Here is a 27,647-nt window from a genome sequence, read left to right as displayed (position 1 = left end):
ACATGGCACTTTTCACGGGCTCTTGTGGCTTATTTCACACGTACTGCCTGAAAGTTTTTCCAAGCGTTAAAGCCCGAAAAACATGACAAAGTGTCGTGCAAGTTGCAACTGTAGTCACATGGCTTTTTTCACGTGCTCTTGTGGGCTTGTTTCACACGTGCTACGCAAAAGTTTTTCCAAACGTTAAAGCCCGAGAAATATAATAAGTGCAACGGAACTTGTCACATGTAACTTCTCACGTGCTTTTGCGGGCTTCTTTCAGGCTTGGTATAATTAAATGTTAACGTAGCTGTGATCAGGTTCTTTCAATGAATTACTCGCTACTGAGGCACAGCCTCAGCGCATGAAATGAAGAAGCCGTTCGTTACCACAGCCATCATTAAAGAAAATACCGCGAAAGGAGAAAACAAAACTCGGCAAAATAATCACAAAAACAAAAGAGGAATAAGTCTACAAAGAAAGCATAAATGTCAGAAGGGGCCGACAGTTTCATGGTTCGCACTGGAGTTGTGGGATGGACTAGAAGCGGCGACAGAGGCGAAGCTCGAAGTGGAGTAGTGGTGACGAAACTAGAAGCCGTCAAAGAAAATCCTGGTCGCCCCCAGGCGAACACCAGGGATCCAATAATGCAGGAGGAAGTTCCGCAAGTTCCACTGTAACGTTGGGAACATGAATAGGTAGCCTTAGCACGGTAGAGGTCTTGTCAGCGGACACCAAGTCCAAGGACTTCACCTCTGCGATCGGTACAAGGGCTTCATTTCTTCCAATGTCGGTCGGCACCTTATCATCAGGCAGCCATGATGAACAGTAGCTGCTGTGAAGACAGGCATAGTGGAGACTAGTAACCGCTAGACGCCGTTGCGGCGTTCACCAGCCGGAGCTCGGGCATGGCGCTGGCGACGCTGGGCCGCCTGGGTCGGATGCCCTTCCGACGTTCGCCAACCACAGGCTGCAGGAAGAAGTTGGCTGTCGTCCATCCCAGGTGGGAGCCTGGAGCGGCCTTGGGCCAGGAGCTCGACTGGCCGCTACTCCCGCACCCTGGTCATCTTCTCCCCTTTTTCATCCACGTCTGCCACGATGGCTGTCGCTTGCTTGCTTCCTTGCTTGTTGCTCACGTCTGGCACTTACCCCCCAGTGAACCATTAATGCACCATAGATGTCCATAGAACATCATGTTTGAGACATTGCACACATCCTATAGATATCTATATTTCTCCAAACAACATTACAAATACGTACCATGGATAATCTAAGTCCCATCCAGATCACGTTGCTGTAACGTTGAAAGGATGTCACAGCTGGACATAAGTAACCTCTAATAGATGTCCTTTTTGGGGATGCAGGAGGTCCATAGAACATCTAGTGGATATTTCCTGCTGACGCTATAATGAGCTGCATACCTGCGAGTGCCACAGCAGATGTACTATTGAATACAAATGGAATGCGAACAGCAGAGTGTGTGGCCAAAGCGTAACTAAAAGCACAGTGTGCGGCGTCGGCCAGCGATGATTTTACTCATGCATGTGGTTTCGATGCGGAGTGCGGGGCTGATTGTCCTAGTGCGTACTACGTCACCTGTATTTTGTTTGAAGCTTGTATTCTCACCCCGCCATTGCAGTGCCATTCCTATCTGTGATTACTTTTAAGGTGGCTAGCACTGTTGTTGCGCATCCAATGCCATACATTTTTCGTGCCATTCAAATTACGATTAGACACTGGCAGCTTTGATGGTGGTAACAAAAGCAAAGCAATGCACGTTAGCAAGCTGGGTGAATGCCAGCTATATCACACTACAGATGTAGCAATGGTGCTAGTCACCATAACACTGTACTGCCAGGTGAGTATGGCACTGCCGCAGAGAGATGAGAAAACAACTTTCGGACAAAGTACGGATGACGTTTATCGCAATAGGGCGAGCAGCGCTGCACTCTTCCTCGAGAACTACATCTCCACGCACGTGCACAACGACTGGCCGACGACATACACCATACACCTTTAGTTATGCTTCGGCCACACGCTCCGCTGTTCGCATTTAATTTGTCCTCGATGGTACATCTGCTGAGGCACACTAATGGCACAGTTACCCACATTGTCGGCATGTAGCTGGTGACTTTGTTTGAAATGTTTTGTTAACGTGTAAATGTGAAAATATAAATTGCAACACTTATTAAGGTGAAATCCTTAGATGGTTCAATGGTCGAAAAATCGATGTCCAGCGTTGCAGCACCAAAATTCAATGGCACCAAAATTGGGGATTGAACCTTCGACCTTTGGTGTTAATTAGGTTGAAGCGAATTAAGGCACAGTTCATTAAGATAGAGACAATTGCGGCACTCTAACCCACGGCCTTCGAAACCACTTGGAGATATGGGCGAACCGGCCACATCCCCAAGTTATCTCCAAGTTGGATTGTAATCAACATGTTGAAGGTAGAGAGTCGAACCCCCTACCTTGGGTGTTCATTAGAGCGAAGTTACTTAAGGCAAGTTAATTACGGCAGAGTTAATTAAGGCACTCGAACTCTCGACCTTTGGTGGAAGTCGTACCCACGACTTTTGGTGTTAATTAAGACAAAGTTAATTAAGATACAATTAAGGCACTCAAACTCTCGACCTTTGGTGGGAGTAGAGCCCGCAACCATTGGTGTTAATTATGACAAAGTTAATTAAGGCACAGGTAATTAAGGCACTCGAGCCCACAACTTTGGTAGGAGAAAACAATAGAAGTAACAACGCATGCAAATGAGAATGACAAATAATTTAATGCTTCGTGAGTGCGCAGGCTTCTGCCTTCATCCTCTTCAGTGTTCGCTAAAGTGACTGTCAACTTTTATATATAGTTCTAGCGCTCATCAAAATGCGCAAACTGTGCTAACAAAATTGTAAATCTGCATTTTGATCATTATGCATCATTACAAATCCTGCAATGGCTAAATGAAAAATAGTGAGTTCAGTAAGCACTAGGTAAAGCACACCAGGGAAACTCAATGTCATACCAATGTTACTTTTTATTTATACAACTCATACAGCTTTATTACAAAAATGATCAGCCCCCCGCCAGGCACATGTATGAAAATATTCATTACAAGTTCTCGCTGTATACAAACAGGTTAAACGTGGATCTAAAAAATAAATAAAAACAGATTCTTGAAAATTAAACTTCACTAAAACAAAAGTGACGAGAAAATGGTGTTAACACTCGGAAAATGACTAGTAGGCGAAGTGCCACGATTATAATTAAAAACAATAAACTGATTAGTAGGAGGTAATATCACATACTAATTAATGACCAAAAGTGCATGGCCTGCTTCCCAGCACCTGCTTCTGGGGCCACCGGATTCAAGATAGAAAGCCAGTACTTTCTAGCTGCATTGAAAAATATATGGTAAAATAAATTCCACGCAAGCAGAACCCAGAGATGGAATGTTCATCTTGATAGGCAACTTGGTCAGGCAGCTTCTCAGATCACAAAAGTGCCAATAACATAATGCTGCCAGAGACTTAGAGATAGGCATTGCAAATGAGAAATATCCCTGACACTTGAAGAGTAACGCCGGAAACCAAGCGATACAAACATGTGCCAAAATTAACCATCAAAACATTGCCTGCATAACATTCCCGTAAGCGCTCCGCAAGGCGAACAAACGTACCACAAATAGCTGTCAGAAGCACAGCTGACTGTACAGTTCTGCCTAGTATATAGGCACTTGGACCATGGTCAACCGCACAAAAGTCGAAAAGGCACAAATGAAGCACACGCTGCTCGCGCCCGGAACATTGCTGCAATCTTGCATCGAGGCGCGTGTTGCTGAATTGATATCAGTGGCGATGCGAAGTCAAAGTTATTGCGAGTTCAAGCTTTTTTTTTTTTTTTTTTATAAACTGTCGTAATACATCAGCAAGTTAAAGGTTACGTATTTTTAACAATGTACTAATAGATATAACTGAAAAATAAAGCATCTTTGTATGAGAAAGAAAATGACGTAACCGAGACCGGAAGCATAGCGAAAAAATGGCGAAAGTATTGGCTTTTGCGCGCGGTGTCCGGCAGCAACGTTACTAGACCTCCAACAGTGCGTGCAAAGGTCGTGCTAAATTGCAAAATAATTAATTTAATGCTTTTGCTCTCCTAGCTTCCCATTGTTAGGCATTAGAGACAATTTGCTTGTATTTCTACGGCATAGTCCGTGCATCTACTCATAACGCACTATGTACGATCAATGCACGAGAGCTTTGAATGTGCAAGAGATGTCCAAATCATAAGGACATTCGACGTCCTCTGGATGACCCTTGACTGCCAAGTACTAGTCGAACATACTATAGATGTAAACTGGACGTCGTTAAATGTCTTGGATATTTGGCCTTTTGTGGTACATCCAATGGATATTTGTGGTTCACTGGGCCACTACGATCACGGCACTCGCGCATTTCACATATCACAGTAACACGTACTGAGCAACAGTGGATTGGGGATTTTTTATGATGGCCTACAATTTTCTGGTTGACAATTTAGATAGCTAGATAGCCCCCAGGAAGTGCATGAAATACCCCAAGGTGCTAACGCATTAAAATGCCAGGCAGAAGTCGTCCTTTGGGGATGATTTCTATGTTAATGCAATTACAATTCAAGTGCAGATGAAATGTGGTGATAGCAAACAAATATTGGCATATATTTTTTGTTTATGAAATGTTTATGAAATGATGAACAGTAAATTGTTTTCTCGGGCACATACCAAGTGACACAGGTTGCCGAACAGTCCGTGGTTATCGCTTAATTGACGGGTCACGTGTCACTGTATTGTCAAACACATTTACCCCCAATAACCTAGTGAGCATCACCTGACCCATGGTCTTGTGTATAGAACACTTGGCTGGAATGGCTCAGGGAGGTAGCGGGCGTCGGCCTGCGGACGGTGGGTGGCGGGACCCCTTTGTGTGCCTGTGTGCTTTGCAAAGGGCACACAGGTCGGGTCAGAACCCTCATCTGCGTTAAAAAGAACTCAACGTACTCGATGGATTGCGCCATTTCGGTGGCTGCAGCCTTTGGTTCCATCGCTGCCCTGTTCTTTTTTTCATGCGATTAGCATTTTTTGGCAATTTTACCCAGTTTGCAGTTTAAATACCTAATATCTTTCACATAAACATTGACCCAAGTTGTCTACGAGCTTCCACCAATATGTGTTGGTTGCTGTCTTGCCAAGCAGTCAATATGGGCCACGGAGAATGTGCCCCAATCAACAACTTGCTGTTTGCTGCAGTCTAACCTAGTAGACAAGCTTGGATCACTTGGTGTGCGCTACTTTATACGTGTCTGAACAGACAACTTTGTCACTAGGTGCATATGTGATGTTGGTATGTCTCTATGCGTGGCCAATCTCCCGTAATTGATGTGCAAGGTGCACAAGTGGTAAGTAGTAGCATCAAATATTTCAACTCTTTCCTTACCATGGCAGAATTGGCAACTCTTTGAAGGCTTTGGTAATTATTTTTAAGTTATTTTCATGGCTACAATGTCACTCTGTATATAAATCGAAATAAATTAAGTTCATCAGATTTTAGTTCGGGCGACGGAGGTTACCCTCAGAACCACTATAGGCAGTTTCCCCTTGGCATAAAACTTTCTTTTTGTAACTCATGTTTCTTATGACCTATAGAATGTTTAAACTTTCATGTGTTATAGGCAATCGATGTGAAAACATTTTGTATATTGAAGATTATTTGTTTTCTTTTCTTTTTATGTTATCAACGCAACAATGCAAATTTTTTATTCATTTTTCAACCAATCTTCTTTTCACAAATAATATTCCATATTATGCCCCAACACTCGTTTTTAAAATTAATACAACTATAAAGTACAAATATTTGGCTTCCGATTGATATAAAGCGTGACAGTGCAGCCATGAAAATAATAATTTTAAAAATTACTAAAGCCTTCAAAGAGCGGTCAATTCTCCCATGGTAAGGAAAAAGTTGAAATATTTGATGCTACTACATACCTGGTAACTTGTGGTCTTGTGCTACCTTGCACATTCATTACGGGAGATTGGCCAAGAATAGAGACATACCAATATCACATATGCAGCTAGTGACAAAGTTGTCTGTTGAGACACGTATAAAGTAGCGCACACCAACTGATCCAAGCTTGTCTACTATCAGCAAACACCAAGTTGTCAGTTCGGGCACATACTAGGTGGCCCAGTCACTGGCCCTGCTCGGCAAGACGGCAACCAACACATACTTAGTGGCCGAAGCTTGTAGGCAACAATTGGGTCAACGGGCATGTTAAAGAAATTAAATACTTATACTGCAAAACGGGTAGAATTGCAAAAAATGCTAATCGCATGAAAAAAAGAACAGGGCAGCGATGGAACCAAAGGCTGCCATCGAAATGGCGCAACTCATCGAGTACGTTGAGTTCTTCTCAACATAGATGGGGGTTCTGACCCGACCTGTGTGCCCCTTGTAAAGCACACAGGCATACTAAAGGGTCCCGCCACCCACCGGCCTCAGGCTGAGGCCCGCTACCTCCCTGAGCCATTCCAGCCAAGTGTTCTATACACAAGGCCATGGGTCAGGTGATGTTCACTAGGTTATTGGGGGTATATGTGTTTGGCGATACAGCGACACCGGAATAATTTTGACCACCTGGGAGTCTGTAAAGGGACACTCAACAGAAAAATGATTTCGCCTGCGTTAGCAAACTAATTAGTAAAACAAAAACACCACTCTTACCATGAGAAGAGGCCTCGTAAGCCAGGAATAGTGCAAGGAAAGACAGGTGGCGACGCCGCTTTTGAAGTTCCTGCACCAGCTCACCCCAACATCACTGATTTTGATGCAGTCTGCTAGTGCCTAGTTAATTGCTCATCGGTAAAAATGAACTACGTTGTCCTACAAAGGAGATGAGGACTGAACATAGCAAGTTTCTGGAACATTTAACGAGCCGACGACAGCCCAAATACGGAAAAAAAAATACTTTGAAACCCATGATGTCACACCGACATGTATCGGTACTGGAGCATTTCCACGAAATTAAAAGAAAAAAGACTTTTGAGCTTTCTTTTCTCTTCTAATACTAATCAACTTATTGCAAAGTTAACAGACTTTTAATGAATACTTTAATTATCAGTCTAAACAAATTTAGTATTTCCCTTTAGTGTCCCTTTAAGAGGAGATGCTACTCGGAAAAACTTTTCAAGCGAAGCTTGTATACACTAGCCTTCGCCGGCGATGTAACGCTAAAAAAAAAAACCAGCTTCTCTCAGAGCTGCACAGGCGCTCAGCGCGCTTGTGCCACTGCTCCCGCGTTCGTCGTCTGCTTCCACAGCTGGCTGCGTAGCCCCTAATCATTCCAGCGTGGAATTTTACCTCTCTTCTGTCGTCGTAATGGGGAGGCCGCATTTACAGGGGTATGAGCCATTCATTGCCTTACGTAACAGAGATCTAATTTTGAAGAAATTTCATGGAAATCCATCCAGAATGAACGCGCTCGGAAAAGGGCTCGTCGTCGACGTGCTGATGATAGCGTGAGGGCTTCCGAAGCCCACGCAAAACGTCAGCGAAGAGCCGCGGACCCCGAGTTGAGGGAGGGAGAGGTTGAGGCCAAACGTCAGCGTCGTCTTGCCCTCCAGGAAAGCGACAACTGTAGTGCTTGCCTCGGCAACGCTAGCGCCAACTTCCCCGGTGCTACGGCCAGATTTCAACGCGAGTTTCTCAATTGAAACTTCGAAGCTAGCTGCAGTGCGTGTGACCGGTTGTGGTTCGAGCATAACGTGGTACTCATCAGCACAATTCGTTCAGAGGAACACCGAAAAAACACACGACAAGCTTCGCTTACGCCCATTTCCTCAACAAGGAAAGGGCTACCAATTATTTCTTTAATATTTGTGACAGCTCAATGAAAGCTCTTTTCAAATCTGCTTTTAGTATTTGATGCCTCATATTTAATATTATTGCAGGCCATCCATTTGTAAACACAATGCATTTTTGTGTAATCTTAAGTAATCACAGTGAGCACAAGAAAACACTAAAGAATTGTTCATAATGCTCCCAATGAACAGTAAAACTCAATAAAGCAAAAAAATATACTGTAACATTTGTGTTTTAGTCTAGAGAAAAATTCCAACGCCGAGTTTCAGTTTTACAATTCTCAACGAAGAATCTTTTGAAATTATCTTACTGAATACGATTGTTGAAAGCTCTGAAAGTTTTCTTTGAATTCGCGACATGTTCAAGCATAAGCATGCCAAATTTCATTATGATCAGACTACATAAAGTGTCCAAATTTTAGTGCACAAACTCCAAAAATGCTACAAAAATGAGGAACTGAGAAAAACACGTCTGAATGTTTAAAGTTAAAAATTTGAAGTCACAACAATCGAAAAACGCAATTATTTCTTGTGCTGCAGCAGCCCGGGCAGCCATGGTTATTGGGAGAAAGGCTTGGCTGAGTTCCTCATGCGAGCGAGCGGCCGCGCGTTGTCGTCCGCGAGACTAAAGTGTACTAGTACACTGTATCGAGACGCTAGAAGACGGCACACTTCCGGGCTTGTAACAGCCACCTTGTGTTCTTTAAACGCAATTTTAACCCATTTCCAGTTGTGTCTCGGCTTTGATTTTTATTTTCGTAGCAGTAGAGCTACTAAACTTATCAAAACAAGTGAAACAAAAAAATAGATAATTTTTGAAAAAAACACGTTTTTCGAATAGCATCTCACCCAATGCATGGTACACGAGTATTTTTGAATTGCACACTCGTCGAAATCTGGATTCCACCGCAAGGATTGAATTCACAGCCTCGAGCTCAGCAGTGCAATGCCACAGCCACCTGGTTACCGTAGCGGATATAGAGTGCAATGATGCAGCTAGCACAAGCGTGAAATCATATTTATTATGTCAAAAAAAGGGTGATGTCTGCCAACTCCTCCCATCCACCGGGAATAGTGGACAAGCCCTCAAGCAGAACCACTTCTGCGGGCGCGCCCAATTGTCGCACAACTGAAGTGCTTTCTGCAGATGTGCCTGGTCGTCGCAGAAAGGTCACCTTGCCTTCTGCACACGTGCAGATAGACAGCAGACGGGCAATTGAAGTGCAGCTTTTTGTCCTCGCGCACAGAGCTTTCATCGAAGTGAACAGTGCAGTAACCACTTGGGCAAAGAACAATGGCATGTCTTTGTCGCTCCTTCTACCGCTACTGCTGGGGGAATGGGTCGGCCAGTTGCGTGACTCTCGGGTAGCGCAACCGCGGCGCTCCTGGAGGCAGCTGCTCCAGCTGGTCCTGCGCCCAGAGCAACAGGCGCAGCATTACGGACAGCTGCGGCCGCGTTTGGCTCTGGTCTTCCAGCAGGGCAGCGTTCACTTCACTGGCCACCTTCTGCCGCTGTGACGGGTGAAGCAGGTCCCCGAATGGGCTCGTCTGTGGCTCCTCAAATGCCAGCAGGGCCAGAGTCCGCTCCAGTTCAGACAACACCTGTGCAAAGAGCAAACGGTACAGTCATGCTGCAACAAAATGGGAACACAACAAAGTGAACTGGATGGGAAAATTTCCCTTTTTACATCTGCCACTGTGTTTGACACTGGAGTGATTCATTCACATATGCTTAGCTTTAGGGCCAGAGTTCACTTACAGCCCGGCTACGCCTCGATCACACATCTCACTTGTGGAAATCCTCGGGTCCCATGACCGCCGCACACGCAGTGAACGCATGTGCGCTAGGGAGAATTGGGAGAGGGGAAACTTTCCTTCCGCGGGCGGCGCACGGGAATCGCAAGCGCTATCAGGGCCACCGGGTGGGTCACGTGAGATTCCGCTGACATCGCCCGAGTCTCTTTGGTCCCCAGCAAGCGGCGATAGCGGAAGTCTCCGCCGCCGCTCCCGTATTCCCGCACGTGATTAGTCAACCGCGTTCATGCCGCAGCAAATGCCACGGCCGCCCGTATTTCCCATGTTGGTAAGTCGGAAGCCCTTCTTTACCTAGTGTATTATTCTCTTCCAGGGAACCCTCAGCGATGTCAAGTATAGCTAGCTGGCCTGCTCGAAGTGTTAGTTGCAGTCGTAATAAATGCTTTCCGAGTGTACACGTGGTTGTTGTCTATTGTTTCCTCGAGCTTGTACCGGACCGCGGTTGATGGGCAGGCATGGGCCAACCGCGGTGTTCAGTGTGCAGAGGCAGAGGGCCGTTGGCATCCCCCCCTTATCCCGACACACTTTAAAGCAATCAGGCGTAAGTGGTGATCTTTATGTCTTCCTGTTTGCCTTTCATTCTGGTGTGATGAAATGAACAATTTGAACAGTTTTGCCACATTCATGGCTTAGCCCGTTCTCAACATACACTATACATTTTACAGGCTCCAGAAGACATCACTGCCAGCACGGCTGCTCTCAGATATGTCTCCCCTATACTAAATCCCTTTGTCACGGCCACTGTGTGGTGCAAGTAAGCTGGTTAAGAAAGAAAGCTGAACTAGTAGGTTTGGGTAGTTTGACATATCTGCAACACTAGAGTACACAAACAACATGACGACAGGATGGTCCGTCCAGTCTTCATGTTGAGTTTTTCCATAAACTACGAAAGAATGCTGTTTCCGATTACGGTAACTATTCCATCAACGTAAATAGGATAATGAGTGCAGTGAAGTGGATGAGGCGCCGCTGAGCTTTATATCTGCATAAGTTAGAATTTTCAAAAAGCTGAAGGAGCTACACAATGATGTTCTCAAATTAGCTAGTTGGCTCATACTTTACGGGAAATCAGCAGACACTTATTTTGACAGGATGGAAGGAAGACGGCACATTGCTGAAGTACTAACTGAATCTTTACATTCAAAGGGTATACAGTCAACGACAGTTTTTCCAGACGCCCGATTATTCGGACACATCCGCGGCACCACCACATACCCCATAGAGCCAATGTATAAGGACATCTGAAATTTCGGACACTCAAATCATCTGCCGCACAAATTACAGGACTTCTTTGCATGACACCAGGACGGCATGAATCGAAGCCACCATTACCGCCATTTTGATTATCTCACAACCTCAAACCAGCAGTCTCGTATGCCGATCCGCTGTGGCCATAGACATTTGTTTTTTGCCACATGGTGATTGGTCCCCTTGGCGAGCTTTATACAGTAAGACCACTTATAACATAACCGCTTATAGTGCAGGACCGGATATAGTACGTTTTTTTCAGGCTCCCGTTCATTTTTCCCACAGCACTCCATGTATACGCATACCGCTTACAGTGAGCCGTGTGAGACGAAAGACCGGTTATAATGCGGCTTCCGCGGGATAATCTCGCCGACAAGTGCGGTAGCGAGCACACTTCTCAACGAGGTGCGCCCACCAATGGGAGAGGAGGTCAACGAGGGCGATGTGGAGGAGCACGAGACGTGGAGCATGAGTCCAAAGGCGATAAAATCGTCGCCGCGCACCATATTTGCGAGTGAAGCGCTTAAGCGCGCGGTCACATGCCTTCACGGAAAGCGAACGCACAGCGGAGAGCAAACGCGACTTCCATCGCGTGAAAGGCCGTGGAGGTATGGGAGGGAAGAAGGAAGGGGTAAAGCCCCTCAATAAAAAAAAAGTAGCGCCATGTTTTGAAGATCGCCGCTTTCCTCCTCTCCTGCCCGTTCTCTCGGCGCTCGGCCCTCCGATTGGCCGAATGCTGTCACGTGCTCTCGCGCGCTTTTTTTCTTGCTTGTTTTTTGCTCCCGCCACCATCGCGGTGCCAGACCATTGCGAGCGGTGTATGGAGGCAACACGCATCGCGTCTCCTTTACGCTTTTAAGGCGTAGTGTTCGCGATGCCGTGTTGCTCGGCATTTGGGTGCAGAACACGCGAAACAGACGGCAAGCAACTCTTCCGGATTCCATCTGCGAAGCGAGACGCGGCGCAGAGGAAGGTCTGGCTTCAAAGAATCAGCCGGGCTGATTTCAACCACACCAATGGTCCCGGCTGTGTGAGGTAAGCGAGCGATTCTTCAATGATCCCTAATCTCACATGCTGCCACTTGCTGTGTGAGGCTTCGTTAGTTTTTCTGCCTCCTAAGTGCTGCATTGTTCGCGCTGCATTTGCAACTTTGGTGGCCGGATTTCATCATGTCTTCAAACGCACATGGTTTTTGTTGACTCGGTTATAAAATCCATGGTGTTGTGTCTGTGTGGCCTGAATGTGTGCGAACGGCATGTTTTGAGTGTATCGCAGTATGTTACGAAGCGGTGACGGTACGTATGGAAAAATGGGCGCTTACCTGCGGAAAGACAAACTTATTAGGGCTATTTAGTTAGGGCGACTTTGCACCTTCAGCAAAAACTCAACTCGGTGGTCGGCGAAGATCAATGTTCTTGTCGCTAAAACTTGTCGCTATTGTCCTAGATCCTCGAGGAAAAAAAGAAAAAAATGAGTGGAGTAGTGTAAGGCTTCCTGCAAGCGAGCAAAGCCACTAGCCTCATTATCGACGGACCGCTTCCGCCGAATGATCGGTAGCTCACTAGTCAGTGAAACCTGTAAGACAACTGCATATATACAGCTGGTGGATCATTCACTCCCGCAGCGTAGTCATTGTTAGAGGCCCGCTGTGCACGTTAGCCGCTAGCCAACGAGGGACTGGAGCTACTGAAACGTGGAGATGACGGCGCTAGGTCAACCAACGCCGAGGTCGCGCGTGGCATGGCTCAGTTAAAGCCCGACTTAGAGTCTTTAGGGTCACTGTATCACCGCTAATAGTACAGCCATCTAAGTGCAACGGCATTTATGCATCCTCTCGTTGTTTCGGCAGCCAGTCATAATATAACGCGAAAAATTCCGATCAAAATAAGAGTTAAAGAGCGCGAGCGACACGTAGCCACCGCGTTTCATTCGGAGAGGGTCTGCTAGTTCAGCACCACGTAGGGGGAGCCACAGTCAGCACAAGAGAGTGAACGCCGGCGCAGGAGGAGGAGATGGCGCTACTTTTCTATTGAGGGGCTTTAGGAAGGGGGGGGGGGGGGGGGCGACGCTGTGCTGTGGCACCAAATGCATATCTTGCAACCGGGTGCAAGGGGAACTGGCGACGCAATCTCCCATGCGAAAGGAGCAAAGCGGGAAGGCAGCACGGGAGGGAGGGAGGGGGGGCGGCTTCTACTCTGCCAACAAATGCGTTTGCGCCTGTGCCGGCTGTCAGTGTTGTCGCGCGCACCGTATCTTGAAAGCGATCTTCACACGGCTCTGACCTTTGTATGCGCTGTGCTTACACCGCTCAGTTTCCATTGAACCGCACGAACCTTCAGTCGTTGCGGCGGCCGCGTTTCCCCACGCCCACATTTTGACAGTGGTTGTCTGCGGTCATCGAGTCTATTCATGTTTGCTTGTGCGCGTTGACACCTCGCTTGTTAATTCAGTTAGTAAGCGAATGTGTCAAGTTTATGCAGCCGATAAAACTACTACCCCTACTCCTTATAGCTCTCTACTAATTTGCAATCACAATTTATGCTTCGCCTTTCGGGCGAAACTGAGACCATTTTTTGAAAATTATTACTTTTTCTGCTTCATGCGAAGATCGTGGGTACTTGGACATTAACCTTTCAATGATCGTAAATTTAAACAGATGCAAAACTCCCAGTCGCAGGCTTCTATTCTCGGATACGCGCGGCTGCTTGGTCTACATGTTTTGCATACGTGCAAGGCTTGAAAATCGTTGTTTTGGTTATAGTGCGGTACCGCTTATAGCGCAGATATTCATGACTCCGACGACTTACGTTACAACCGATCTACACTGTACGTGGTCGAGTGATCGTGCTGTGCCGTTGTGCGCTCTGCAATGCTAGGCCTAGCTGCTTCGAAGATCTCTACCGAGCTTTCTGCTGTTTGGTGCTGTGCTTTTCATTGAGAGGATTCGCTGTTGTCATCCTCCCTGATGGTTTCGAGGCATGCAAAGCCCTACCACAGGTCGACGATAGAAAAAAAAGCTGCCATCATTTGAGGAAAGTCACGACTTGGCTTTCCTCAAATATAAGGCGAAGATATTGGAAGCGACTGGAAAATCAACCGGAGCTCAAAAAAAGAATGCAAGTCAGAGTGTCTACCCGAAGCTTTAAGAGGCTTTCCTCGAGTGGCTGAATGCCGTGATCGCCAAGCGTGTGCCAGTTTGCTTTGCATCTTGAAACAAAAGGTGCAGGTTCTTGCACTTCAAAGGAACGTTGAGGACTTCCAAGTTCAGTGATGGTTGGCTGAGAAATTTCAAGAATCGACTTCAAGTTCAAGAAGATATGCAGCAAAAGTGGTGTAGTCAACGATTCAGCCATCGCGCAGTATCGCAATGGAAAGCTGCAGTCTTTGTTGCAGCAGTTTGCGCCCGAGAACATTTTCAGCTACGATGAATCTGGGTTGTTTTACAAAATGCTCCCAAATAAAATGCTTGCGCTTGCTGGTGACACAGCAAGGAACAGCTGACTGTCCTCATTGGTAGCAACATGCCAGGCAGAGAGGAGCTTCCGATACTTGTCATAGGGCATGGGTTCTCAAAGTGGGTTCCGCGGAACCCTGGGGTTCCGCAGGCCCCTGCTCGGGGTTCCGCGAGCCACTGATGAATTTTCTGTGGTCTCGCGCTTACCAAGTGGCGAAAACGGCGAAAACGAGGTGCGCTCGATCTACAGAACCTCCATTACTCATGCCCGAGTGTCAAAAAGCACATCACAGCGCGTAACAACAACGCGCGAACTGCTCAATAAATTCGCAAGCAGCTTGTAGCCACCCAACCTCCGAAAACTGGCAGCGCGCCTAAGCTTTCGCACTTAACTCTCGGAGGCCGTAATTTACCAACATGCACATTTCTCCTGTTTGTAGATAGCGTAGGTGCCGATTGCGTGCGCACTGACCTATACGTTGGAGGAATAAAAAAAAAAGAAAAAAAAAAGCATAACTGCGAGTCGGTTTAGTTGCAACAAATTCATTTTCTTAAAATTCTTGCGCAAACAAACAGGGACGAAGAAAAAGGAGAACACAAGGACGAGTGCTTTCTAACAACTGATTTTATTATTGAAGAACCACCAGCTTAAATACCCACAGATCTGCGCGATCCTGTCAATAGAACACGTCAATAGCGCATAAACAACGCTTGTCATAAAGTGCCGCTATCAGGTCAGCATAAAAAACAGCAATGTTAATAAAACAAGCACATAAGGCGATAATGCGTTAAAGATATGATGACAGGAGCGAATTCTCTTTATCTAAGAATGAAACAGAAGGATGACGGATGCATGTTTCCTTCAGTTTTTCAACCCAGTGAGCTTCCACAATTTCTCTTGCGGTTTGATTTCTATGCCTAAACAAAATGGCGGTGCTTCCAAGACAAGGCGAGCACGCATGTTCTTCACAATGTATCGCCAAATGCGTACAAGAGCGACCTTTGAGACTAGACAAAAAAAAACGCGTGGAGCATCGCAAATACGCACCGCAGAAGAGCAAGAACGACGCTAGTGTCCAACCGAAATGAAGCGGCGCAGTCCGCATCACCATGGTCCTCAGCGGCAATCGTGCGCAGCACGTGATTGACAGCAACGCCGGAGCGCTTTGTGCCTAATTATGCCCTTAAAGACCTTATTCTTGCATTTATCGCCGTGCGTAACACCGCGTTGGCGGCATGCCGCGTGCCTTCATAAGTGCGTAGTTGCCATCTATGATCGCGTCGATAACCACCGCAGTTTCGTCCGCAGCGGTTGCAGGAAACAGTAGTTTCGTTTTCACTCGGTGCGCGCGTCGGCTGCGGGCCTTCACAACTGCGTAGTCGCCAACCATGGTAGCGTCGATAGCGACCGCGGTTTCGTCCGCACTTCTTGCAGCGAACGGTAGTTTCGTTTTGACTTGGTGCATGCGTCGGCCGCCTGCCTTCTGAACCGCAAGGTCGCCGTCCATGATCGCGTCGATAGCGGCCGCGGTTTCGTCCGCAGCGGTTGCGGCAAGCAGTAGTTTTGCTTTGACTCAGTGCAAAGCTGTCGAAGATTAAGAGCACCGGCTACATCGCGATGGACGGACAATTTGTTGACGACAGCTTACAGGCAAAAAACTAATCAGGATTGTACGCGCATGAGGCCTTCGCCGCTGCTAGCGCTAATCAGTCATGAGATGACGAGAATTTCAGCTTCCGCACTGGTCTTGTGCTAAATATAAACATAATTTGCTGATTCATTGATGTAAATAAAAGCGTGTTGACGTAGTCATACATTTGTTAATTGTTTTCTTGATACTTGACATTCGGTTAATTAGGACATTTTAATTCTGTTAATTCGGGGGGGGGGGGGGGGGTTCCTTGACGCTTCATGGAGCTTAGCAGGGTTCCCTGGAACGAACATGCTTCAGAACCCCTGTCATAGGGAAGTAAAAAAATGAAAGGTGTTTTACGGCGGCAACCCTACCTGTTCTGTGCCAGGCAAACAAGAAGACTTGGATAACACAGCAGTTATCTCACGAATACGTCGGCAAGTTGGACAGAAGGATCAAACACCAAAATCGAAAGGTTATGATGTTTGGAAAAACTGCGCTGCGAATGGACATATTAAAAGGGCACAGGGTAAGCGAATATCATGAAAAAAAGCAATCTTTTGTTTTTTTCTAAACATGAAAGTACATTCTTTTCTACATCTTTTTCAGTATCACACTTCATTTTGCGCAATTTATATCAACCCAAAAAAGTGTTCTGAAAGCAAAGCGATCAGCGACACATCCCTTTTTACGGACGCTGTATTTTCGTAGCTTTTGTTTCAGCGTTACTCTGCAAAAAAAACCTACAGTTTTCCTAAGTTTAGCTGAAAGAAAAAGCTATCTGGCAACAGTGTTGAAGTTGTTAGCCAAGAGAAGCCTGAGACGCTGTTTCCCACCTTTCACGCATTTTCCATGTGTTGAGCTTTGGCAACGTTGGTTCTGGTGTATGTGCTGCGGATGCGCTGACAGAGCAACGCATCAAGCAACAAAACGGACTTGGGAAGCTAAACGACAGCAAAAGAAGCACGAAGCTGACCAAGATGATGACTATGCGGCTGGCTCCTACTGAATGATGGGTCAAAAATTTTTTGCAGAGTGAAACGCATGGGATTTAAGTTATTGTTTACTTTAAAAACTCAGTTTTCTCAAAACAAGAATTTTCGTTATGTCGGTCCCATTGTTTTCAATATGACAAAAGCTAGCATGCTGATTTTTTGCGTGCATACTAAAGGTTAGGCGGCAATTAACTGAACTAAAATTAAGGCTGTACAATGAATAGTTTTTGTGAAATAAGAAGAAAATTGACAAAAATTAGCCTAAAAGCATGTTTGGGAAGAAAAAAATCCTTAATATTCACTTTTTTACATAATAAACTTTTTTTTGGTTCAGTAGATGGAAGACAAAGTACTGAACAAAATGACATCAACCTCTGGACGATATCTCTATTAGATGCTGAAAAAAAGTTCACCACAATATGCCCAAAAATACATGGGGAGTATAGGGCTTAACCTGTCCCCTTAAGGACCTAAAGCCTGTACAGATGGAATTTCTGCCACCGGCCACAAGAGCAATCCTCCAGCTGATAGAACAAGGTGTGATCCATCACCTGACCGGCTCATGTTTGCGTACACATGACCGGTGAGCCGGTCATGTTTGCGTACGCTGGAAAGTGCCCAGGCACAGATGCTGAAAACATGTCTCGGTGTTCCACGTTGCACCTCAACCTACGGAACAATTGAGGAGGCTCGCGTCACCCCTTTACCTGTCTATCTACGATGCGAACCTCTTCGAGTATTCCTGCGACTACTGTGCCGTCATGGATGCCACCCCTTATCAACACTTCCCGACATACGGCCAGACTCCACATTTTCAAGAGCCATTAAATGCCAAGAATCTGCCATACCATCATACTTTGCCCCTGCTGACCTTCCACGTATGCCCCCATGGGTAATGTCCAAAATACGGGTGCGTCTATCTATTCCCGGAATTTCTAAACAATCGCGAATACCTACCGTCGGCCTCAGACATTTAACACTTGAATATATGTCGAAAGAATATGGCTCCTCGGTGAATGTGTATACAGACGGATCGGTCTCGTCGTATGCGTCTGGTGCGGCTTTCGTCGTGCCTGCGCACGAAGTCATTCGACGGTTTCGTCTGTGTAACAAGACGACTACAACATCTACAGAACTAGTGGCAATCAGAGAGGCCGTTCGATATATTTTGCAACAGCAAAAGTTTCAAGGCCATGCAGGCACTACTGAACTTTTTAAAAACTACGGGCCTGGACTGTAGACTTTGAGCATGCCAAAGTGCTTGCCATATGTTCACATCCTCCTTCTCTCATCATCGTCACCCATCATGCACCTCTTCCCTCTTTCTTTCCCTCTTCCCCTTCCCCCAACGCAGAGTAGCTGGCTAGAGGAATTTACCTCAGGCCGACCTCTCTGCATTTCGCATCATTAAACTTATCTCTCTCTCTATCACCTGAAGTTTCTTTACAAGTCACGTGTGCTCAGCGGCATGGTGGTGTGCTCAGACAATGAGAAAACTTACAGCGTCGACCTTAGGTCTGCTGTCGGCACACTTGCAGACGCATGGATGGCAGTAATGAAAGGCACGCTTTGCAACTGTTTTCGGCACGCTGGCTTCACGCTCGGCACCGAGACGGCGATCAATGACAGCAAGCCCAGTCAAAGCAAGCATCGCTTTCGTGAAAAACAGAAACAGGATTTGCTGGTTCATTCAGTCAATGTAAGTGTGTTGACGTAGTAAGCATTTGTTTATTGTTTTATTGATACCCTCGATAATTCCACATTCGGTAAATTCGAACATTTTTTTGGTCCCATGAAATTTGAATTTTACTGTATATGAGGACTAATGATGAAAACACACGCAAAAGAATGATGCTATATGTATCTACATTAGCTGTTCTTTGCACCAAGGTTGGACAAGAGCGAATGTAGTGTAGTGAAGAGGAATGACCGGCGCTGCAGCGACATCGCCAGTCGTCCGGGAGGCGCGAGCTCGAGATTGCCTGATCTGCTAGCTCTGGTTGAGACACGCTGCCTGCTGTTCTCTTGTCCTGTATTCATATTAGATTCTGGTGGAGGTGCTGCGGTTTTCCCCCATCCTGGAATTACGCACCCGAACTCTGCCGTCCACCATGCCTGACGACCCCAGCCCGACATCCCCACCGGTTACTCCAGCCATCGTATGTGCCGGTGCCCAGCGTCAGCGGGATCCTGACATCTTCAGCGGCACCGATGAGAAAGACGTTGAAGATTGGCTGGAATCGTATGAACGCGTATATTAGAGTAGATACATGTAGCAGCATTTTCTTGCGCGTCTTCCCGTCATCAGTCCTCATATACTCTCTTTGAACATAAACAAAGATTCAGTCCGTGGTTCAGCAATGTGTCGTCTTCCTTCCGTCCTGTCAAAATAAGTGTCAGCTTATTTTCAGAGGAGCTACACAACAGCCACGGAACAAACCATACATCTTGGATAGGTGCCTCAACTGAATTAATCCTGTCTGAATGCTTAAGCATAAACAATAGGACGGTGGTCGTGTTCTCAACTTTTCTTGTTTGACCTTGCGTCCTAACATGCTCAACATTACACGAGGTCTCGTGTGTCACCTGTGGGTTCTCCTCCCCGCACTCGCTGAGGTGGTCCTGGGCGTAGGCAAGCGCCTCTTCGGTGCGCCCCTCGCGGATGAGTTCAATGAGGTGTTGCTGCCGCAGGTGGAACAGCAGGCACCGGTCATTGTCAAGCAGCTCAGGACGCAGACCGTTCAGCAGGGCCACTGCTTCCAACACTCGGCCCTAGAGAGGGAATCAATAACGCACAGTCAAATCTTTCTTTCAACATCACATATGCATACAGTGTTCATGAATTCAAACACAAACAATTCCCAAACTACTCCAGTGCATGATTTCGTTTCCAGATTCACCTGCATTTGTAAGAGCGGCTTATTTCCAACTCCAATTCTGCGGGCGGCCGGTAGATGCCGGCAGTCTATCTTCTATTGTGAGCGGCAGAGATTAACAGCGGCGGCTGGCCGGAAAAGCAGCATACTGTCGTTCGGGCCCAGTAGCCTGAAGTGTTCTTTTTCCTAGCTCATGCCTGGCCGATCGTGCTCGTCTTTGTTGGCCATCACGAGCATCCAATACTAACACCGCTACAACTCCACGCTTAGAAATTGGTGAATGCGTGATTACGTGTGGCACTTCTATGTAAGCATAAAATGTGTTCATTGCTGTTTGCGTTTCAATTTATGAGCACTGCACATGATGTTGGGGTCACAGCCAAAAAGTAATCATTGGCTAGACAAGGATTGTGCCCACTTACAATACAACAGTTTTACAGCATGTTTATACAGAAGGACATATAAATTTATAAAATTTTAGTCAAATCAGGTTTATTGGCGCAGAAGCGACATAGTCTATGCTGTGCCAGCCATAAGGTGTTAGAAAATCAAAATTAAAGCCAGCAAGAACTGCATAACGCATTGCAATGTAAGCATAATAAAGCTGCCACTGGGTAGTTTACTTGCCATATTGTCTTCTGCATGTCCTAAAGCATGTGGTCAGTTAAAGCTACACATTACAGTTTAAACCTCCCAACTATGCCTTTTGGGTTCCCGCTTAAACACTTCCACTTAATATGTGTTAACTGTAACATATATACGTTTTGCCACAGATTTTGAGGATATATATTTCTCAAAACTGGAGCTGAGTTCAGGATATCTAATAAATGAAATTAATTCATCATTCATGGGCTTCGGTTTCCCAATTGGGATATGTGCTCTAAACTGATTAATTACAAAGCTGATTAATAAATTTTTGTATTATAATTAGCTAACATCGCTGCAATTTGTTTTGCAAGTTGCGCCTGCCTCTATAAGCAGTTCAATTGCCATGACTGAATTGCAATAGCTACTACAGGACAGCTTTAACAAGCCTGTTTTCATTAAAATAGATAACCTGGTATATCTGATCATTTACGGATAGCCACAGAAGCAGAGAGGTAAACCACTACCATAACTCGATCTGCAAAGTACCAAACACAATGTGTGGAGGTCGTAAACTTGAGTCTTCACCGGTTGTGTGCTGTTGTTTCTCTTTTCACTTGAGCCCCAATCTAAACAGAAGCACGAGGTTGGTGCATCTCCACACATTAAAACTTAAATGCTGCATGTCCTTGGTTTCAATTACAGCAGGCCTCCTTAACAGCTTAATTCACTTAATGAGCGTCTCATTTGCCCTCATTCTCTTTACCTACTGGCAGCGGCAGTAAATGCGACAGGCTGCTTTTCAAGACGATGCATCTAATTCAGATAAGGATCATGGGTGAAAAAAGATAACACAAGCTTTTCAACGTCACAATGCCAGATGGCCCGCCTGGCTCCTCTGATCATAGAGGCCTGAATGCTCGAGATCCAAGAAATCAAGTGTGTTTGTCCAATTAAAATGTCAGAAAAATTTGGCCGAACCCATCTCATGATCACTGTCGACAGTAATGCATTTAGCATTAAATCAATACAACGACACAACGTATTACCACCACAGAAATGAGTTACGTGGGAGGCGTGTACTACAGTGGGACTCCTTTTTCGCGCTTCCGTAAGAATACTCAGCGCCATCTAGAAATGCCACCGCGAAGTTCGCGTGTGGCCTTCAAAATGCACGGCGCGATGGCGCATGCGAACGCTGAGAAACGTGTCACGTGGCAGCCGAGCTCCTCTCTCACGCTTCTTTCTAAACACGCAGCACCGTGTTTTGCACGTGGCCTCCGAGAAGGGAAGCATGGCACGCCGGTGCGTAGGACACCGAGAATGGTTCCCTCGCTTGCCACACACTCGAGGACACAAGTTGGCGAGAGGCTCATTGAAAAGCGGCGCATACCCAGTGAATTCATGGTGCAGCTCGCTAAAGCGCTCGCACGAAAGACGTTCATTTAAAAGCGGCACATAAAGTCAGCATTAACGAGTTTCACTGAAGATCGGTCTCGCATCTACAGTGACTCGGCGGCAAAGAGGTTCGTTGAAGCAAGGCACATATGTACACATTGCCACATACAGTGACTCAAGTTGGTTTCAAGCTCTGTTCCCTTAGCTGCTATAACCATTCAAACATGAACTACATAGTGACCTAGGTCTGCGGGAAAACAGTTAGATTAGATTAGATAGATAGATAGATAGATAGATAGATAGCCCCCTGAAGAAACTGATGTTACCCCAAGAATCTGAACGCATTAAAAATGACGGCGCATACATTCTTTGGAGATAACCGGCAACATTAATGCGATCAGCAATCTTTCTCATGATGGATGTGTAATTGGTAATGATCTGTTTTACATGTCATGATTATTATTACAATGATTTGTTGTATCCCTATGCCATCCGTGAATCACGAAACCTTATGGGCACATTAGCACGCACACGAAGTGGCAATCTCACTGCCAACTGCAATGCCAAATGATACCACGACGCAGTATAACCTAATCCCCTGCACCCCACTTAAATCTCTGTAGCAACCCCCACTATCCCTAGAATCCTGGCTGCAGCTTTGTGGCAATGGCTACCCATCAAGTGGCCACAGCCATTGCGGAGGTATCTGTTGCGGATGGCATGCAATTGCTTAAACATATTTAAGGCTACATACCCCTTGTGTGACCTTGGCACACCCATTCTGGGGGATTGGCCAAGAATAGGTATAACCAATATCACATATGCAGCTAGTGACAGAGTTGTCTGTTTAGACACGTATAAAGTAGCGCACACCAACTGATCCAAGCTTGTCTACAGGTTAGACAGCAGCAAAGAGCAAGTTGTCAATTCGGGCACCTACTCCGTGGCCCATATTGTCTGCTTGGCAAGACAGCAACCAACCCATATCTAGTGGCCGAAGCTCGGAGACAACTTGGGTCAACGTTCATGTGAAAGATATTAGATACTTAAACTGCAAATTGGGTAAAATTGCCAAAAAATTATAATCGCGTGAAAAAAAAAAGAAGAGGGCAGCGATGGAAGCAAAGGCTGCCACCGAAATGGCGCAATCCATCGAGTACGTTGAGTTCTCAACGCAGATGGAGGTTCTGAGCTGACCTGTGCGCCCCTTGCAAAGCACACAGGCACACTAAGGGGTCCCGCCACCCATCGGCGGCAGGCTGACGCCCGCTACCTCCCTGATCCATTCCAGCCAAGTGTTCTATACACAAGGCCATGGGTCAGGTGATGTTCACTAGGTTTTTGGGGGTATATGTGTTTGGCAAGTACAGTGACACATGAGATGTCGCCAAAGCAATAACTGTGGACAGTTGAGCAATAAAGAATGCTATGGGACACAGAAAAAAGCATCAAAAAGAAAAGAAACAAGAGGCTGAGGATGGAACCAAGGCTGCCATCGAAATGGCACAATCCATGAAGTGTGCGTTGAGCAGATGGAGTTTCTGACGTGACCAGTGTACCCTTTCCTAATCATACTGGCACACTAAGCTAATTACACTGTTGCAAATTTCTCACTCTTGCCACCACATCTCGCTTTTCCGCAGTCAATCATATTCGCACAAACTCCATTAACTCTTTGGGTGCCAAACATTTTTCCGAAGTGCAATGAATTTGATTTCTTTCAAAGTAACACATCAGCAGGTTTTGCATTCAAATGCTATTTATCGGTATATGTGGCTGAATATTTTACAAGCTTTTTATATCTGAAAACTCCAGATATAAAAAATATATATATATATCCAATAATTAAAGACATGCCAATTAGTCTTCTTTTGGCAACATGGCCTCTTCGTTGCCGTTACTGTCCCTTGAAGACATCTTATAATCAACATTAAAGTCCTCTAACTTAGAGTTAAAAAGAAGTTTTTGAATTTCTGCATCGTTCATAAAATGTGCAGGCTTTTTGTGCCAGTCCACCACGTCGTAAAAAGAGAGAAGCGAGTAAGACTGATGCACAACAAACTTTGTTGCCCCGTCTGTCATACAAAAATAAAACATCCAATAAAAATTTAGTTCAAACAAATTCGCAGTAGATGGTGCAACCAGTCTACGGATGTTTCATGTTTGCTAATTATCTCGGGCGCAGTGTGGACTGTGGGGATGCGCGACTCTCACGCGTCCCCTGATGTTTTCCCCGCATAGCTCGCATCTCCTGTAATCTGGCTTCTCCGCGTGGCAAAGCGCCGGCGGCGGTTGTAGTGGTTGCGGCGCATTGCGAGAGATTGCGCGAGTGCCGCGATGCTAACGCCACCGAACGGCGGGGTGACTTGGGAGCAAAAGGTCGAAGGCGCTTCCTCTTCGGATTGGGGTCGGTGAGCGATGCGGACATCCCACGCGTGTGCCGACCCACGCTTCGCGAGACCGTCTCACGTGGCTAGGAGCAGGGCACCGGTATGGACGAACACGGATCGTTCAAACATGCCACCGTTCGCGTGACTGTACACGTGAACGACTAGGCAGTGGTGTCATAGCATGGGGCGAACATATTCGCTCGCTATCTGGTCGCGCCGAGTCGAACTGCCTTGGCTTGTTGCGCGCCCGTGAGAATGTTCTACGCATAGTAATTCGGCTAGCGTGTATTAGTGTATGAAAGGTGCAATAAATGCCCTTTTGATTGTTTGCACTACTGTGTTGTTCCTTTGTCCCAAGAGCACGTATGAGACCCCACAGTACTAGCAGCCAGTAGGGTATGCTCGAGCATGGCATTAACAAGGTTAAATCCATTTGTACTTTCTGAACCAGTTCAACCAATACTGCAGTTTGCCAATGTTTTCATGAGCGAACAACGGCAGCAGCTGCACTGTTCCATTCGATTTACACAGTGCACACCTTGTGCAAAAAGAATTGACAGCAGTGACTGAATTTGGGCAGGAGGTAGTTAAGGCTTTGCACAAGAGGTGCCCAGTCTCATTTTGCACAAGCTCAGAATTTGCGCTGAGCTGCCATGAAATAGTAAGTTTGTAAGGTGCATGCACAATGAATTGAACAATACTGCAGAAGAGGAAACCACTGAGTAGATATACCTTGGGACGTATTCTTGGGGGATCCCTTTTGGAAATAGTATCATTTCCGCTAGATTTCACAAAAGTCAGCCAATGAGAGCTTCGTTCTTGCGTTTGCCCAGTGCCGATTCTCGGGAAAGCGAAATAATCTCAGAAAGTGATCATCTGAGATTACATCCCCTGTTCTAAGTGCCACATGTAAGACCATGTCCGCCAACTCAGATTTCTTCTCTAATCATTTTCTGTCCCAGAAAGAAAAAAAATATATATTAACAGGAAAGGAAGGTGGGTCGGCTTGGTCAACTGCTATTTACTATCAAGGAGGGCAATTGGAAAGAAGACTGACTGAACAGTTTTAACACCCCAAAGCAACACATACTGTGAGACATCATAGTGCACGCCTAGGGATAATTTTGACCTGTAGGATTCTTTAAAATGCAGCATACATGAGCATTTTTTGCATTACGCTTCCATAGCCAGGAGTTGAACAGACAACCTAGTACACAACAGCACACCAGCGTAGCCGCTTATTCACAAGGGAGGGCAGGGGAGAAATAGGATTTGTGAAGAGTGATGTGAAGGGAAGAAAAGGAGTGCATGCATCTGCTTTTAGAACCTCTGCAATATGGCGACACACAAAAGGATAAAGGCCACGCTTGCCTCCTGCAGACAGTCACGTATCCGGATGCGTTCGTCAAGCGAGTCAAGTGATACAGGGGGGACCACGCCAGCTTCGAGCCGGAACTTGTCAGCGGCCTCCTTGAAGCCCTCGGTGACCAGGTAGTCCATGACTAGCCGGTTCAAATCACTGCGGTGCAGGTGAACACCATCTAACCTCTCCAGCCACTCTGCCCGATTTGGCTCCTCTGTGCTGGGTGCTGCCTTGTCGCTGGACCCTGCACAGTGTCCAACATCACCCTCTGATGAGTTAGTTCGCAGTGTAGTTTGAGCTGAACAGTGTAAGCAAAAGTTGACAAAATCTGCACCACTATTGCGGTATTAACCGAGGTTTTGCATGGAACTTAATTTTTCTGCTCTCAAACCACCTCAATGCTGAAACTGGTTTGTTGTCTCGTATCATTACCTCCTGTCCCTACATCAGGCAGCTCTCAAACACTTGGGCTGTCTGATTTTCTCAGACCATAATCGTTTACATCTAGCCTCATGATCAAATGAGCAGCTGGTCTTAGTAAAAATCTAGAATAGATGTACACGACATGACTGAATTCAAAAACCATGCTCACAATGTTGTTCAAAGCATGTAATCATGGTTCCTTCCAGGTTCATTTGAATTGCAGAAAAATTTATGCGTGACAAGTTTGCAATTTGCTTCCACTTTCACAAGGTACGAATTCATGATGAATTCGCTTTACTAAGTACATACATATATTAGAAAAGAAACAGTGCATAAATATATTAGAAAAGAAACACGTATTACAAAGAAAACCTTTATTAATTGGTTCCTTGATTCCTTCAGCCCTCTATCACGTGTTTAATCTGTACAATGTCAGTTCAAGCTGGTTTCACTGCCTGACCTAAGTGGCTCAGCCGAAAATTGTTTTGGAATGCAGGACTATCTTTCAACTACGTGCAGCAAGTTAAAAAAAAAAAAAAGAAAGAATGACGCGGTTGTTGTTCTTAGGTACTGCAATCAACTAATTTCAAGAATAACCACTTTGAAACCACAATCAAGAACACAGTTTCGCGTGGAAGCTAGGAAAGCGTGTGGGAACGAAGAAAAATGCTTCAAAGCAGGCTCCTTTTCACTATCTGACTTGCTTCAATCGTCCGCATTGCCCCAACGCAGCGCGCTAGGTTTTCGGACGTGCAAGCAAAAAAAGCTCGGCGCAGTGCTATCAACGTGAGTCGCACTACCGTTCAGATATCAGAGGCGAAGGCCTCCCAAACACTACCTTTACACAGTGAGGACGGGTGTCGGCCCTTTCACTACTTATTTTAGCGACAGCTCGTATTACCAAACACCCATAACTTATGGCCTCGAGAGAGATAACACTCGAAAGGCGCCCGAAGCGTGTGAGAACCTTTTGTAAATGCGATATATCTCCCCTTACATTTGGAAAGCCAGCCTTACAGCAATGCGACCAAATGCATCGGATGCGTAATGAAACCTGGGAACTTTTGTACACAAATTGGCACCACTACCTCCTCTATGTTGGCACAACCTAGGACTGCTTGCTCATCGCACGGCTGAAAAAGTCGTGGTTGTGAAATGTGACCAACTACCGCTTTTTTTTTTTTTCCAAACTCACATATATTTTATTACTCACTCGATTTGCTCAGAGATGTCGAGCTTTGACTCATGGCTGCGGCTCAGCTGACCCAGCTGCTCGGTACGTTGTAGTAAACCAGCGCGTCTACAAGACTGGCTGCTCTCGGACCTCTCGGCGAGTTGTGGGGGGGTCGGGCAGCTAGTCGCGACGATGTCGGCAACTCACGGCACACTCGGCGACATGCACAGAAACCATAATTCGTTTACAAGGCGCCAAACTACCGCACAGGCAGAGTTGCGCGCACAAAAAGACGGTGTGTCTCGTGCGACTAGCAGCAGCAGAGCCGATCCCCAAGGCAGCAGCAGCGCACATACACAAGCAAACACGGCAAACGCACGCACCAACAGCAGCTGTCCCACAATTCCGCGCTCCTTTAGCGAGTG

At 46.1% G+C, this 27,647-nt stretch overlaps 1 protein-coding gene across 1 annotated transcript; it reads right to left on the bottom strand.

Annotated features, from left to right (window-relative positions):
• Nucleotides 1-8,869: 8,869 nt before the first annotated feature.
• LOC119432890 (glucose-induced degradation protein 8 homolog) lies at nt 8,870-27,613 on the bottom strand. Its single transcript, XM_037700041.2, has 4 exons — nt 27,262-27,613; nt 25,634-25,869; nt 19,600-19,785; nt 8,870-9,469 (listed from the first exon to the last, which is right to left on the bottom strand). Exons 1-4 carry the CDS (start codon nt 27,293-27,295, stop codon nt 9,191-9,193), a joined length of 735 nt encoding a protein of 244 aa, XP_037555969.1. The 5' UTR covers nt 27,296-27,613; the 3' UTR covers nt 8,870-9,190.
• Nucleotides 27,614-27,647: the final 34 nt, after the last annotated feature.

Source organism: Dermacentor silvarum, chromosome 11, assembly GCF_013339745.2.
Source record: "Dermacentor silvarum isolate Dsil-2018 chromosome 11, BIME_Dsil_1.4, whole genome shotgun sequence".
In the NCBI taxonomy this organism is placed as follows: Eukaryota; Metazoa; Arthropoda; class Arachnida; order Ixodida; family Ixodidae; genus Dermacentor; species Dermacentor silvarum.
This window is presented reverse-complemented; position numbering and strand designations above follow the sequence as displayed.